The 15,679-nt window shown below is 41.2% G+C and overlaps 1 protein-coding gene across 3 annotated transcripts in view; it reads left to right on the forward strand.

Moving 5' to 3' along the window:
* Positions 1-15,679, forward strand: part of TLE1 (TLE family member 1, transcriptional corepressor) — an 84,078-nt gene that overhangs the window by 20,265 nt on the left and 48,134 nt on the right. For 2 of the 3 annotated variants that reach the window (XM_014835886.3, XM_044767627.2), the window contains 2 exons: positions 6,094-6,156; positions 7,742-7,846. In XM_014835886.3, coding sequence (XP_014691372.1) covers positions 6,094-6,156; positions 7,742-7,846 — 168 coding nt within the window. The remainder of the gene's footprint in view (positions 1-6,093; positions 6,157-7,741; positions 7,847-15,679) is intronic. The other variant, XM_014835887.3, reaches the window with a different exon arrangement.

The raw sequence follows: 15,679 nt of genomic DNA on the forward strand, positions 1-15,679 counted from the left end.
GCAGATCATTTCTTTTAGGCATTGATTTCTCCACGTGCGATATGAGGATTGTACGGGGGCCGGGCACCCAAAGGGTTTCAGGGTTTTCCAGCAGTGTTGTGACTCAGTGCTGCTGTCGATCACAGGCGTGGTGGGCCTAACGGCCCTTTTCTCTCTTCCCAGTTTAATCATACATTTAAACAGTAAATGACGGGCTGTATTCACAGGTCTCTGGAGGGGAAAAAAAAGTTACTGATAACCCTGCCACCCCAGCATAATCACTGTTTTTATTTTGGGTATCAAATTACAGCACTTGGCCACATGCATATGTTTTAAAAAACAGAGGCACACTGACACCACATCTTTGTTCTTCCCCTCCTGCTTCGTCTAGTAAATGTGTTGCCCATTTAAGCGTCATTATCATAAATATGACTTTAATGATGACTTGCCGTGCCTTTGGGTTGATGGAGTGTATTTAACTGTTCTGCTAGTATTAGACAACTGATTTATCAGGAGGGCAAATGTTAAGTTTTTCAAACACTCTGGACAGTTGTGGTGGGTTGAACTGCCATTCTGTCTTTACTTGGCCTTTTCTCTTTTGCTTTGAAACTTGTGCTACAGTGAACAGCTTCATGCATGGCATGCTTTTCATCTGAACTATTTCCTTAGGATAAATTCTTAGCCGTAGGAAGCCTTACCAAAGGGTTTGAATAATTTCATGCTCTTGAAACACATTGCCCAGTTGCCTTCCAAGATGACTGCACCAATTTACTCTGTCATCAGTAACGTACGATTGTTCCAGTTTCCCAGAGGACTCGTCATCATTAGATTTTATTTTTTTTTTATAAACTAAACTGGTGCAGAATGACCCATCTTACTTAGAACAAAATTTGCATTTTATTTGGTTGCTGGTGAGGTTGAACATTTTTTTCTGTATTTAAGGCTGTCGTTTCACAGACTCAGAAACTTCAAGTCAGAAGGGATTTAGAGATTACCTATTTATTTCCTTTTGTGTGCTTTGTTTTCATGTTCTTGCCCGTTTATCTGTTGCCAGACACTTCTTACCAGCACTCCACTGTGTTTTTCTCTTGGCTTCCGGCTTGGTTCACGGAAACCAAAAGATTAGTTTGCCAGCCCTCAGCATAAGTAGCGCTTTTTATGATCCATCAATTTGCAATTTAATGGTGGTGGAGTTTCCCCTCCCTAAGCCGACTTTGGGCAAGGTGCCATTGGATTGCTTTGAGACGGTGGGCAATTACTCGTAAGCCGTCTTCGCCCTGTTTTGAGCTTCAAACAACACTCATTATATATTACTCTGTGTGTAGTGGAAAAGTGGGCAGACACTGGGGAGTGGGCTGTTCAGTCTAGTAATTAGACAAGGTGTAAGGAGTATGAAAAGATGGGGAGTCGTGCTTTTCAGAATCATGAACTTCTGAAACTTAAGTTCTGATGCCTAGAGGAACGTCTTCAGTTTAAGAGCCCTGCAGAATACACCGGGGTTTGGCTCGTTGCTGGCCTTTGAGGTATTTGACCATATTTTACTTGGTTAAAATATACCTGTACATGAATCTTAAACCTACTAAGATATGATTTCTCACTAAACAGAGCCGTATTCTAACACTTTTAGTAGCCATGTGTCTGGCTGTGTCTTGGTCATCGAGTTAAGGGTGTGCAGGGTTACCATTTTAGTTCAGTGAAGCATTCCTTTGCAAGTGTGACGACTGTGTCCCCTGTGGTCACTTTCATTGGGGGAAGTCAGTTTCTTTGGCAAGGAGCTGTGTGCAAGGGGTTAGTGGGAGTCTGGCTCTCATGCTTTCTGTCTTGTTTTGTTGAAGACTCCTGTGCTGGAAGCTGTTAGGAAACTGTGCAGCAGCTTCATGTAAGATGTGATTTTAAACGTGTAGGTTTAGTTTACCAAATGACAGGAGATGCTTTGGAGGATCTTGGAGGGCCTAGAGGAGCGTTTGTCTATTGGAGTTACAGGGAAGGGCAGCTTCTAAGTGGATTTGAGGCAGGCCTCGAAGCACTGGGAGGAGAGTATGGCACTTTGCAATACTATAGCTGTAGTTGACGTTGACGTGTTGGCTTACTTGAATGTGATGAACACTGAAGTCGATTGGTGATAACAGACTTGGGCCCCAGCAGTTGAAGTGACTTAACTAAGAACCCCTAGTACCACTTTGCTGAGATGCAAACCTATGTTTTTGGATTATGAGTGCCAACTCTGTTATCATAAGCAGATCAGTGAGAGGAGTTGGCATTGACAAGGAGAATGAAAAGATGGTCTGGACAGTTAATTTGGACTCCTGCTTCCTGTTGCCTCAGTCAGTGGTGGCTATCCGTGAAGTCAGGCCTGATGCTGGGGCTTTTACCCAGCTAGTTAAGTTTCTGGGCACGAATGTTCCGTGCTCATCTGGTTTGGGGAGCGCTGACTGTTGTTGCCTTCTCTGGTGTCAGAAATAAGGGCACAGGAAAAGTTTATTTATAAATATTAAGGCTATTAGCAGGTACCAAATATGTCTTTATTTGGGGAAGTAAAATGATTTCTAAGCAGAAAATACAGTGAGCCTGAAGGTTTTTTTTTTTGGAGTTGTCTAGCCTTCGGAAGAGGAAGAAGGTAGTCTGAAAAGGTTCCAGAACTTTCTTAATAGCTACTTAAGCAGGGTAAAATATCCAGTTTAACCTGCTTGTAAACTCTGGTCTGTAACAGAAGGACAGTGGAAAACATTGCGATTTGTTAATTTGTGCTCGATTAAAGGTCTTATCACAATTTTGAAGCGAGACGTGATACTAAAGAATGATTGTAGGTTTTTATGCTGCCATCCAGACGACTTTCAAGGCTGAGGACAACTGTTTAGGAAGCCTTCCTGGGGGGTGGCGATGTTTTGGAACTCACACAGCGCTCCCGGGGAAACCAGTTGCATGCCCACACTGCCAGGAGGTACTTGTCATTGAGAAGCCAGAGCAATGTGGAGACTTTCACGGTAAACCAGAGGTGAGACTTGAATTTAGGCTTCCTGACTCAAAGCCAAGCTCACTTGTCAGAGGATAGCTTAAGATTAGGATTTAGAGACCTGGCTGAGGTAGGAGACAGCGGGAACAAGATCCTCCTCTGTTGTTCTTACTTCCATTTCTTCAGACCAGTGACTTAGAATTCCCAGGACAAATGGGAGGGCTTTTGATGCTCCTTCTTCAGCTTGAGCTTTGATCTTTAACTTTCTTCCTGTTCCAGTGTTACCTACTCTAACCTGATTTATGTTGTCTGTACTTCTTTTATTTTGTTTTTAATAATTTTAATGTTATTAAAGGTTTACGAGTTCATTCCATTCACACTGGGTCTTAACTGTCCTCTGACAGCTAAGTTCAGTTCTGCCTTGAAGCCATTCTATGTACTAACACATACAATTATTATTAATAATTAAAGAGGAGATCATCTTGTCTTCTTAAACCAAAATAAATTCCCTCCAGGTCAAGTAATTAAGTATAGAAAGTACAGCCATAGCAGCACTAGAAGAAAATTAAGAACGGCTTCTGTAGTTTTGGGGTGTTCTAATCCTGACCCAAAGGCCAGGAACATAAGAAGAATGTTCTTTAGTTTGACCACATAAAAGTTACTCACAGGAAAAAATCCATAGTAAGCAAAATTGAAAGGCAGGTGGCAAGCTGGAAAAACTATGGGAAAAAAAATCAATGTTTGTCATGGAAAGAACTGCTACAAAAAGACAATGATGAATAAATACTCAAAGAAAAATAAAAGAAAAAATACGGTGGGCCAATACATATATGAAAAGATGTTTAACTTCAGGAAGAATCCAAGCAATGCAAATAAAAGGTCATTTTTTAATCTGTTAGATGGATAAAGATTACAAAAAAGGTCAAGAAAACCTAATATTGACACTGGGTGGGAGAGCAGCCACCCTCATAGACTGGGGCTCGAGTAAAGTGGTGAGCTTCTCTGCTGGGCAGTTAATGGCATGCATTACAATATAGAATATGCATATATTTTGACCTGGCCATTTCACTCTAGGGATTGCTTTTAGAGATCTATGAAGAGGGCTATTCGACACAGTTTGTTATTGTGGAAAATTAGATGAAAAGTATCCACAGGTATGGGGAGTGCTTAAACACCAGTATGCCTGGGTAGTGGAATATATTGATGATGTTCTTATTCATATCTATTTCTTGAGTGGGAGGGTGCCCATGACACATTTTTTGAGTGGAAATAACAAATTATAGGAAAAGCGGTATATGTAATGGGACCCCTTGGTATTAAAAGTGTCTTTCTCCACTCTGGGTTTCTGCATACATACGTTAGGAGAGCCTAGAATGATGTTTCCCAGAATCACTAAAATGTTACTCATGGTTATCCCTGGATGATGGACTTAGGGTTATTTTAACTTGCTTTTATATTTTCATATATACATCTCTGTGTGTGCTTGTGGTGTGCTGAAAATAAGCAGATATTTTCAAAAGTGGAAAACCTTAAGTGTGAATTTTGGAGAAAGAGAAAGGTCAGAATGCTGTTGGAATGTATCGTGTGTAGAGAGTGGGAAACAAGGACCAAAAGAGTCCATAAAGGGCATCCCTGCTCCTGTACCCAAATGTATAATGCAGAGTCCTGTTGCAAAGGAGAGGGAAGCCTGCTTTCGAGGAGAGCCATGACCTTGAGTTAGCTTGAGTGGGTGGCTGTGATCAAATGAACTGGGTGGGGCTGACCCAGTTCTGGTTTTGCACCTGGTACAGCTGCACCCTTTTTGCATGTATCTTCTTGCCCCACTGGTTAAAGCAAGGTCATGGGTTTGCTCTCTTATACCAGTCATTTCCTTCTACTCTACTACATTTCTTCCAGGGCATGACTGTAACCCATTGGTGGTCAGGGAGAATCGAGTTGGGTTGGCCTAAATCCAATCCCATAAAACCAAAGGCCTTGTTTCTCAGTTAACTGGAGTCATCTCAGAGGACAAAAGGCAGCTTTTTAAATGCACGTGATTATACACTTCCTGAAGTTTCTGCTTTATCTTACTTATATTCTCTATTTCTCAAGGCTGTGGGCTGTGCACTTCATAATTTTCTTCTCATGATCCCTTTCATTGCCTAATTCAGTAATAGAGGTGGCATTAGTAAGCATTGACAGAAAATGATGAAATAAATAAGGTCAATGCTGGGACTCTTTTCAGATGACTTCCTTTTTTCTTTTAAAGCAGAACTGGTTCTTCGGAGTTAGAGGAATGCAGAGCTGTTTTGCATTGCTGTAGGGTGTTGGAAGTGGGGCGGGTGGTGGGGAGGGCTGGCAGGTGGCTCCTACTCAGGCTGGAGGCAGAGCAGCCTTTATTCCCTCCTTACCAGTTTGCCCCTTGTAGCAGAGGGACTGCTGTGGATCTGAACCTGAGCAGGGACTTCGCTTCCTTTCTTTAGAGCAGCGTGTGCCGCACACACTCAGCACATGTCTTGTGTTCAACTGAACCTTCAGTGAGGTCTTCCCGTTTGATGCTGAATTGTGGTGAAACTTTACAAATACCCAGCACATCTCGACTTGACTGTCACTCTGGACCTGGGTTCTGTTTCCTCAGTGTTTTCTTGGTGTGTTTGAAATTTTGAAGCTTACTGAAGGCTACTAACATTAAAGTCCTGTTTGAATTTTGTAAGGGGACACATGGGAAGGAGGTCCATGGGCTCCTTTCTTCTGCTCTCACTGTAGACCTTATCTTGAAAGTTAGACTGCTCCACTGGTTTTTGACACCAGTTTGAATGAACTTGCTGTAACTACGTAAATGTGCCGTGGTACACCATAATTGAATAACTATATGAAAGGGTTTGCAATCACCAGGTTAGATGGTCATATAGCCTTAAACCACGTAGATTTTCCAACTCAGTTAAATTACCCATTATCTCTTAATTTAAGTGACCAATAAAGCATGTGATTATGTCTTACTTTGCAAGTGGGATTAATATCTACTGTTTATCTCAAGATAAATATTAGTAACATAGCCTGGGAAAGCGATTTTATGCTCTCCAGATTGAAGTAGTGGAAGGCTGAAGTGTCGGGCATGAAGTTTTATCTTTCTGAACTGATTATGAAGTATGCTAAACATTTATATGGCTTTGTCTTTATAGACTGAAATCGCCAAGAGATTGAATACAATTTGTGCACAAGTCATCCCATTTCTGTCTCAGGAAGTAAGTAAAACTGTTCAGCTGTTAAAGTGCAATTATGTTGCTTCTCTGTTTGCAAATTAGCTAGTTTTAAGATGTTAATTTTATCACAAGGAACAAGTGTGAAGAACATCTGTTACAGCTGAAGTGTGTAAACCCCCTGTGATTCCATCTAACAGATCCGAGGGCACGCTGTAGAAGTGGTGACAGGAGCTCAACCTCAAATTAATTTTTTTCTGAGGAAACCTGCAAAATGACTATCAAGCATAAAGCTTTTCTTTTCTTTGAGGAATAGTATAGGCTTAATAGTTGCTGGTGATTCCAGTGTCCTTTCTCTAGAGAGCTTTTCTTATACTGCATTTTAAAAATGGTTCCATCAGGGTTTTGACTTGACCATGGCAGCAGCTGTTCATTTGTTCATGCACGTCTAGTCAGGTTGACTTGACACTGTCCATGGACGGAGTGGATGCTACTAATTCTTAAGGATGAAAAAAGTGTTCATGTTACCCTAACTTATGGAGTCATTTACATCTATAATTTATTAAGTTACAAAATCATAGAGGTTTAACCTTCGTATTTTGAGAGAGAAAAGCTCTTTATATGAGTAATCTATGAAATTGACTCAAATCCAATGTATTTTAGTTTTCACTTAAAGTTTATCTTACTTTTGGATACAAGCGAATGGATGCTCAGCTGTGTTTTAAGTGTGTACAGGAAGCATATATCTTGAGGCAGAGTGAAAAGCTCATTGCCCTGGGAGCTGGAGTACTGAGTGTCTGTTCTAGTTGGCACCTACTGGTCCATGCTGGATAGCACCATCTCTACCTTTATTACCAACCATATCTGGCATAACATTTGTTTGATGTCCCAATTTAGAGTTGTTGGCCTTTTGAAATTGTGGTGTTTGTTAAACTTCAGTAATCCTGGTCTCTGCTATAGACTCACGCCTCCCAAAGCAAAGGTGTGGTTTAGTTTTTATTGTGAGTGGAATTGGGAGCTGTGCAGTCAGTTTACAGCCTTTGAACTCAGTGTGTGTATGTGTCTCTTGGGGGGGCTCCTTCCTTTCCTTCCCCTGTGAAGGGTGAAAAATCTAAAGGCCAAAGGAAAGGAATTCTAGAGTTTCCAAAAACTACTGGTGGATGGAGATTTGTTGACCAGAGAAGTCATCACAGATTTAATATTTACATTTTAAGTATCAAAATGGGGGTTTTAAAATGGCTGTCAACTTTTACCTGCCCTCAGACTTACCACAGCGAACCCCTCCTGCGAACCAGAGTGACTTTCCAGATTCCATACTATTTATTTTCTAAGGCCTCAGCTTACCATTTTTAGTGTCCTTTTTGACATTTGACATTTGACAAGCCAAGCATCCCCATCAGAGTTCAGTGTCGGCTGGGCTTGGTTAGAAATGAGGGGAGCACCACGGTGTTTTCCTTTTCCCGTCGTGCATGTGTTCTGTGAAATAACGTGTGCTCCAGAAACTTCGCGTTTAAATCCATGTTATACTTCAGTCTGCACTACATGTGGCATTTGTCTTTTTGTTGTTGTTGGAAGGTACAGTGAGGTTCTTAGCCATCTTGCTAACACTTTTTTCTTCTTGTTTTCAAAGCATCAACAACAGGTGGCCCAGGCTGTCGAACGTGCCAAACAGGTGACCATGGCAGAGTTGAATGCCATCATCGGGGTACGTGGCCTACCAGGTCTACCTCCTACAGTGTGTATAACCAGCTTTCATTTCTTATTAATGTGATGGCTAATCTCTATTCTCTATAATGTTGTGTAGTTTCACACTGACTTTTTTGATAAGGGTGGGCGGAGGGGGTGTCGGGTATGCTGAGGTATTTAGGGGAAGAGAAATTAGCATAAAGAAGATGATAGGAAACATTTTTAGGAGGGGAAGAAAAATCTTTTTAATGGGAAAATAAATGTCATTTGTCTGGTGAGACTTAAACGTCCCTTGCTCCATTAGTCAGGTAAAAGCTTTGGGTTAGAGTTTTAAATACTTTCCTTACTTCTGTCTTGTAACTTTAGATCACAGTGAGGTCAAGGCAGGTCTCCGAATGTTCATTGCATTTAGTTATCTTTGCTTTTGCCTTTTGCTTTCTAGAGTTTTAGAACCGATATAACTGCTCTTTCTCTTTCTTGGGCCTCTTGCTTGAATTTTTAAATGGCACACCAGTGAAAAGCATGCTCTCTTGCTGTGGAAGGAGTGATGGTTGTCTGCCCTGCTGCCCCCTCCAGCCTTTCACCAGGTTTCTGCCCTCTTGTGTCAAATTCAGTTAGTGCTCTTTGCTAGCAACTGGTTGTCAATCACAAGTCATTTGCTTTGCATTAATGAGGCTGGTGGACCGTGCGGTCCCTCCGCTGTGTGAGTTCATCCCCCCGCTGCAGGTTCCGGGACGTTTCTCATGTTTTCTGCCCTTCCACACTGAGCAAAAGAAGTAGCTGAAACAAGGGACCGTCCTTTCTGATTTTATTCATATGTGAGTGCCTTGAGCGGATTCAAATCACTCATTTATCAATTTATGTTAATTGCTTGTGAGAAGATGCCCTGCTGGTCTTTATAGTTCCCTCAGACACTTTGTAATGATAATTAGACATGCTGCTGTACGGATTAAGAGTGCCATAGTCCAATGACGGCCACAGACAATGGAACCAGTTTAATCCATCAGGGTTTAAAATTACATCCCAACTGGAGATGGAGAAAAAACATAAGAGCCAAGGAGGATTAAAGAATGAGCCTCAGCTTGAAAACTCTCCTTTCATCAGTTTCTCAATTGCAGATCCTCAGTTGGGTTGCCTGTGGTAAGCTATTGGCAGTCAATTAGGTGAAATAAACTGGGAGGGTGACCTTCATTTCCTTTTAATAGCTTTTTCCTCCCTGAAATGGGGAGCTTCAGTGGATTTTCAGCTTAAATTTTATTCAAGCTGCTTTATTACACTTGACAGCTTAGCTCTGCATAAACAATTCTCTCCTCCTCCCCCTTTCCCCGGATCCAGGCTCTGCATCTCTCCCCCTTTAGTATCACATTTTTGACTGTTACTTAGTGGGCTCTCTAATCACATTCAACAAAAAACACAATTACATCTGCATTTGTCGGCTGCTTTCTGTACCCTTTTCTTGTGTAATGAATTGCTTTATTTCAGAGATCAAATCAAATATTCACTGGTGCTTTTGCATGTACCGTGTTTGATTAGCAAAGACTAATAGCAAATTGTACTTGTAGCTCAAGCGCAGAATTTTTTAACCCAAATGAATGAGGATGGAAAAGCCTGTTTTGATTAAAAGGAAACATATGCAAAGCAGTTCTCAAGGACCCAGTTCAACTTGGTGGAACATGTTTGTTTTCTGCTAGGCTCTAAATTTTTACATATCATTTCTTGATGGTGAAACTCTGGTACTTTTAGATTCTCAAAGGCACTGCCCAGTCCTACACATTAGAAAGGAAATTGTGTTAACTCGATGTTTATAGGTAATACTTATCTTGAGTTGAATCGGAAAATAAAAATAGCAGGTCGTTTTAGAAGGGCCGATGAATCACTACTTTTATGAATGGCTTGCGTCCAGGAAACATGTTGTTGAGATTATAAAGGCAGATTAGCTCTGATAGCTAGCAACAATAACCCACATCCGTGAATCGGGCCCAGCACCAGACTTACCGCCAGTTGCATGTCTTCAGCATCCTGGCATGTGCGGTTTTTATAATTGTAGTTTTTGGATCGGTATATTAATTTATGTCAGAGGGCTCTTTTAAAGTTTGTGGTGATTAATAATTATCCCGCACCATAAGTTTCATGCTCTGGCATATGCCTGATTTTTGCCTGAAAGCAATTGTGCACGTCTTGGAAAATCGAAGTAGCATAAAATTGGGTTGACAATTCAGTGGACCTTTGCACCCCTTCATTGAACATGCAGTGTGTCAACCTGTCTCCCCAGAGGGGAGGAGGCTCCGGGAGGCTGTCTGTTCCTACAAGCAGCAGCTGCGCACAGAGAAATGCCGCCCGGTTTGATAGCAGCTGTCAGTATTGTTCAGGGACCGACTTAGGGTAAAGAACAATGGAAGAGGCCACGCTCTTCGTCTGCATCGACTTTCAGGCTAAGAAAAGAAATAGTAATTTAACGGTTTAGACATCTATTACAAGTGTGAAAGATCATGAAAGAGTACCCTTTAAAATGCAAATGAGCCGAAACATTCTCATTCCCTTTAAGGTACAATCAAGGAGCTTACTGCTTGCTTGACAGGGCTAAAGATATTTCTCTTTAGCCAACCAGGAAAAAGTTAAATCTTCTCAAGGACACCAAGCTTCTACGTAAGCTCAGCTTGTGTCCTGGGATCGTGGGTGCTTTTTTAGGATGAAGAGAGAGGTTGTTGTTTTCTTTCTTCCTTGTTGAGTGAGTTAATGGTGCCCATTTCTCACCAGCACAAAAAACTTAGTTCTCATATTGGACGGAAAATACTGAATTTTAAATCTTTTTCGCCACGGCAGCTGCCTCCAACTTAGATAGGCTATTGGTAAATAGGAAAATGAGTTTAAGTATTTCATATTTGGAGAAACTGTTGAAATATTTTCGTTAGACTATTTTTTAAATAGCTTTGACTGATGGCAAATTTGGTAATTGGCAGAATAATAGCTACAACCTCACTTTTTGAATTTTGCTTTTCATAAGCTCTTTTGCTATTAAACATGTTCTTGAAACAATAGAAAGTATTTAATAATGCAGATATCTTAATAGGCACACGGATATTTGGGCTGACACAGCTCTCATGCTTTAGGGAACAAATTCAGTGAGTGAAGGCAACTTACTCATTTGAGACCTTGATTTTCTTTTCATTTACATCAGGATGCTCTTCACAATTTCAGTGGTATTTCCTAAAGATTTTTTTAAAATTTGGAATTCTATTAAAATTGTCAAAACAAAATAGATTATTCAATGATGTGACACTCTATTTGTGGGACAGCTAATAGCTGAAGGCAGGGAACAGTGACTGAAGGACTCTTCAAGATCGCCCCCACTATATTACTTGGGGAGTTTGGAACTAAGAACTCTCTTCTATCTGCTCTCATACTAAATAATTGATTTTAGTTGAAATTGGGATTCTAAATAACTAGTGTTATCTTTTAATCAGGTTTATATCACATATAATTAATGTATATCATAGATGTCAATTTAGATACATACATATCTGTACACACAGATTTTTTAAATTGGAGTATAGCTTATATGTAGTGAAGCGCACAGATCTTAAAGGAACAGTTTGATCACTTTGGGCGCATGCACACACCCTGTAACCCACTCTCCTCTCAGGGTACAGAGTGTTTTTGTCACCGTTTTTGGGTGGGGGGGAGATTAGCCCTGAGCTAACATCCCTACCCAGAAAGATGTTTGTTTGTTGATTTAAAAGTAAAAAATACTTACCTGAGTGCAGTTTTGTTTTTTAAAGAAAACAGTTGCGTAGTTGTACATCTGGTTCTCACCTCATGTCTGCGGCTCAGCTTCATGGTATTTTGTGCTCTTCTTTCTGAGAGCGTCATGTTGTGTAACCTCGGGCAGAGCATGGGCCTAGGGTCAGATGGACTTGAGTGGGAACACTTGGTGCTGCCGCTTTGTAGCTTTGCGACCTTGTACAATCAGTGTCCCCCTCTGTAGACGGATAATACCATCCACCTTGCGCCAGCTTTTGTAGGGATAAGACCTTGGCTGGCAGCTTCCCCCCAGCACATGGTCCTGGCTCTGTGAACTGCAGTGTTGTCCGCCTGCTTTCTCCAAGTGCCTGTAGCAGGTCTGGGGGCCCCGTTGGCCAATTGCCTGTGAGAGGTGATTGCTGCTAGCAGTGGATCATCTCCTCCTTGGTCTTCTCTGGTGGTTACATGGATGTCAGTGTTTGAGACAAGGCCTAGCCAGATGCTCTGCTCCCACCATTAAGTTGTCGTGCATGAGTGACTTTGAATAGGGACACAGCAGTGCAAAAGCACTGCCATTTAACTTTTGATGAAAAAAACTGAGAGTTAAAACCAAGGGGATAAAGTTAAGTTTTGGGAACAGATGGAGAGAGAATTGAGAAGCAAAAATGGGAGGACAAGGCATCATTGGCTTCCTTACTCAATATAAAGGGGAAGGGGAACGAGGCCTTTGCTGGTATGGAGAGGTGGCAAGGACCATTGTGATAGCACTGGAAGGAGAGAGCAGAGTTAGAAGAGATGCCAGATGCCCAGTGGGGGTTGTCCTTCCCATATCACAAAATTCCAGATTTCTCAGAGGATGTAAGAAAATTTGAGCTGTTCCCCATAGCAATGCTGTGAACTTGAGGAACTCAAGAAATTTGAGGTTAATATAGGCAACCTTATTTTTCCTTTCTCGTTTATATTGGCATAATCTGAATTATTTTTCGTGAATATAATTTCTGTTAAGGTTTGTGGGGCTGAGTTTTGGGGTTCCAGTTATTGGTCGGGTTTGTATATTCCTGCTTCATAGGCAGATTTATAATTCCCTGTGCTTTAAAACAATTTAATGTGAAATAAAAGAAGCCTGGGTCTTTTGTGATGTCTGGCTGTGTATGTTTGTGTAGGGCATAGCTGTGAATACAAACTCCTGGTGTGTCTCTAGAAGGAGCCTTTCTGTCTTTAAGAGATTGAATTGTAGACCTAAAAGGCTCTGCATTGTTGTGTGAGATGATTGGTTTAAGGATTAGCAAAATGTTGGATTATTTTTCTCCTCTGGCTGTAGCTGTCAGCCATCTATAGGATTGTAGTGTGTGAAGTTTAAGAGGATGAGGTTAGCCTCTTATTCTTATGAGTATGCAGTTAATCCCTGGAAAGCCCATCAATAACCCAGCTGTAAGTTTCTTTATAAAACAAATTTGCCCTGGGAGAATAATGCATAGCCTGCTACTAAGAGAAGAAAACCAAATGGCTACAACAAACATGGGCCTTCTAGCTCCGCTAGCTTTTATTTAGTGACATACCCTCCACTTAAATTCAGTAGTCCACCCTTTTATTAATTTTCCAAAGGAATGGGGCAGTGCTGCAGAGAAGCCTGTCATGCATCCTACTTCTCCTTTGGTTTGAGTTAGTTTTTTACTGAGAGGACAGCTAGGCATCTCTGACAAACTCAGAGTTTGGCTTCCTTCAATGTCTGTGTTTTTCTGAATAGTCAGTGTGCTTTTGAGTTATTAGAAAACTTGCTCAAGCATCGTACACTTTTAAATTTCCCCATGTATTTTCATATGAGCTTTACTTGATTCCTAGGAGGAGGGCATGATAATAATGTTCTCTTTTCAGAGGGAGAAGAAAAATCTTCAGAGGAGACAGTAGAGTACCTTGTTTTAGGAGTTACATCTGTGTGTTTTTTCTTTTTTTTAATTGATATATAAATACCATAAAATTCACTCTTACAGCACACAACTCATTGGGTTTTTATTTGTTTGTTGAGGAAGGTTGGCCCTAAGCTAATGTCTCTTGCTAATCTTCCTCTTTTTGCTTGAGGAAGATTCACCCTGAGCTAACATCTGTGCCCATCTTCTCTTTTTGATGTGGGCCACCGCCACAGCATGGCTACCAATGAGTGGTATATGTCTGTGCGTTGGAACCGAACCCCTAGAGCACACCAAACTTAACCACTAGGCCACAGGGCTGGCCCCCTCAATGGTATTTTATATTCACAAACTTGTGCAGCCATCACCACTATCTAATTATAGAACATTTTTATCACTCCACAAGGAAACCCAGAGCCATTAGCAGTCAGTCCTCTTTCTTCATCCCTGCAACCCCTGGCAACCGCCAATCTTTCTGTGTCTGGATTTGCCTATTCTGAACATTTTATAAATGAAATCATGTTATATGTGGCCTTTTGTGTCTAGTTTATTTCACTCAGTGTAACATCTTCAAGGTTTATTCATCTTGTAGCATTTACTCCAGTCCTTTCTATTGATGAATAACATTCCGCGGCATTAATATACCACACTTGTTTATGCAGTTGCTGGGTCATATGGTAACTCTCTGTTTAACTTTTTGAGCAATTGCCAGACTGTTTTCCAAAGCGGCTGCACCATTTTATATTCCCACTAGCAGTCAATGAGAATTCCAATCTCCACTTCTTCTCCAGTACTTGTTATTATCCCATCTTTTTGATTGTAGCCATCCTAGTGAGTGTGCAGTGGTATCTCATTGTGGTTTTGATTTGCATTTCCCTTACGGCTAATGATGTTGAGCATCTTTTCATCAAAACCTTCTGTGGTTTTAGAGTGAATCTACCTAAATAAACATAGCTTTTAAAAATGTACTCTAATTCAGGCCGTTAAGTCCCGGGGCTGTGATTGTTGTCACAACTGAAATTGTCATCCAAGGCAGGTGGAACGAGCAAGTCAGAGTGATGATAAAGAATGAGTTGGCATGTGTGGATTAGCTGAAACGCAGAAAGAGTAAAGATGAGTTCAGATCCTTGTCAAAATGTTAGGCCTTCATCCTGGTGCTTGCCTACATACAGGCCATCACTTTGGCCTCTGTGTGTCATTTTCTGTGCACTTCTGCATTGAGATGGGGCCTTTCAATGGATTTTTTTTTTTAATTGTCTTCAAGTAGCTTGAGAATTCTTGGCCCCAGGAAGTGTTTTCTGCCTCTTTATCCCCCTTGCCCCTCTTCACAGGAGAGGCCATTCACTCAATGGGTGGTTTCAGACAACTCCCAGAGTAGCGTCCCTGATGTTTCTGCTGCCACACAGCGCTTTCCAGCTTTTCCCAATTGTTTATCGTAGCATAACAATTTTCTTTTTCTGCACCCTCTGAAGATAAGAATTGAGTGTTTGGAAGAACAGAGAAATAACAGAAATCAAGGAAGAGTGATTTGGAGAGAACTGTCAGCAAATTTTTCATAGACTTTTTCCCTTAAAAGTGTTTAAATACCAGGTGCTATAAATGTCACTTACTGTCATGCTTTTAGCTTTAGAGAGACTATTTTGGGGCATGGTTTTAGTTCTGGTTGAGTTCAGTTTGTGGTCTGTGTGACATAGGTTATGAAGTGGATTAAATTCAGAAATTCAGGTCGATTCAGTGGTTGGTGATAAAGACCTCAGCACTCTAGGATAAGGTGGGCATCAGTCTTCGTTTTTATTCTGGGTGTCCTTTCCAGTTGCATGGGCAGCGCCGGGCTGATGAACCATGTGCTTTGCCTGTTTTAGAAACAAAAATGTAGAAACCGGTACATTCTTATGTTAAAGCTCTGAATGTTACCAGCAAAGTCAGTTTCATTATAGTAACGTCATTGACCCAGGCAGTGCCAGGTGAAATGTGAATTAAAATTCTAAATGCGTGGCTGCTGTTTGACACGGATGAGGTGACGTTATTCCTTGTGGGTTTTCGGTATCATTAACTCAGGGTTTGGTGTTTCTCTGACTAGTCTCACTCCCAGCCTGTTCACATCGTCTGCGTTAGAGCAAGCACATTAATCTCCTCCCCAGCCTCGACCCTTCCGGGTCACCTTTGAGGCGCCACAGCACCACTATGTAAAAGTTACCTGTGTCACCCTTTCCCAAATTGTTTTGTAAAATAGG

Source organism: Equus asinus, chromosome 23 (assembly GCF_041296235.1).
Source record: "Equus asinus isolate D_3611 breed Donkey chromosome 23, EquAss-T2T_v2, whole genome shotgun sequence".
Classification (NCBI taxonomy): domain Eukaryota; kingdom Metazoa; phylum Chordata; class Mammalia; order Perissodactyla; family Equidae; genus Equus; species Equus asinus.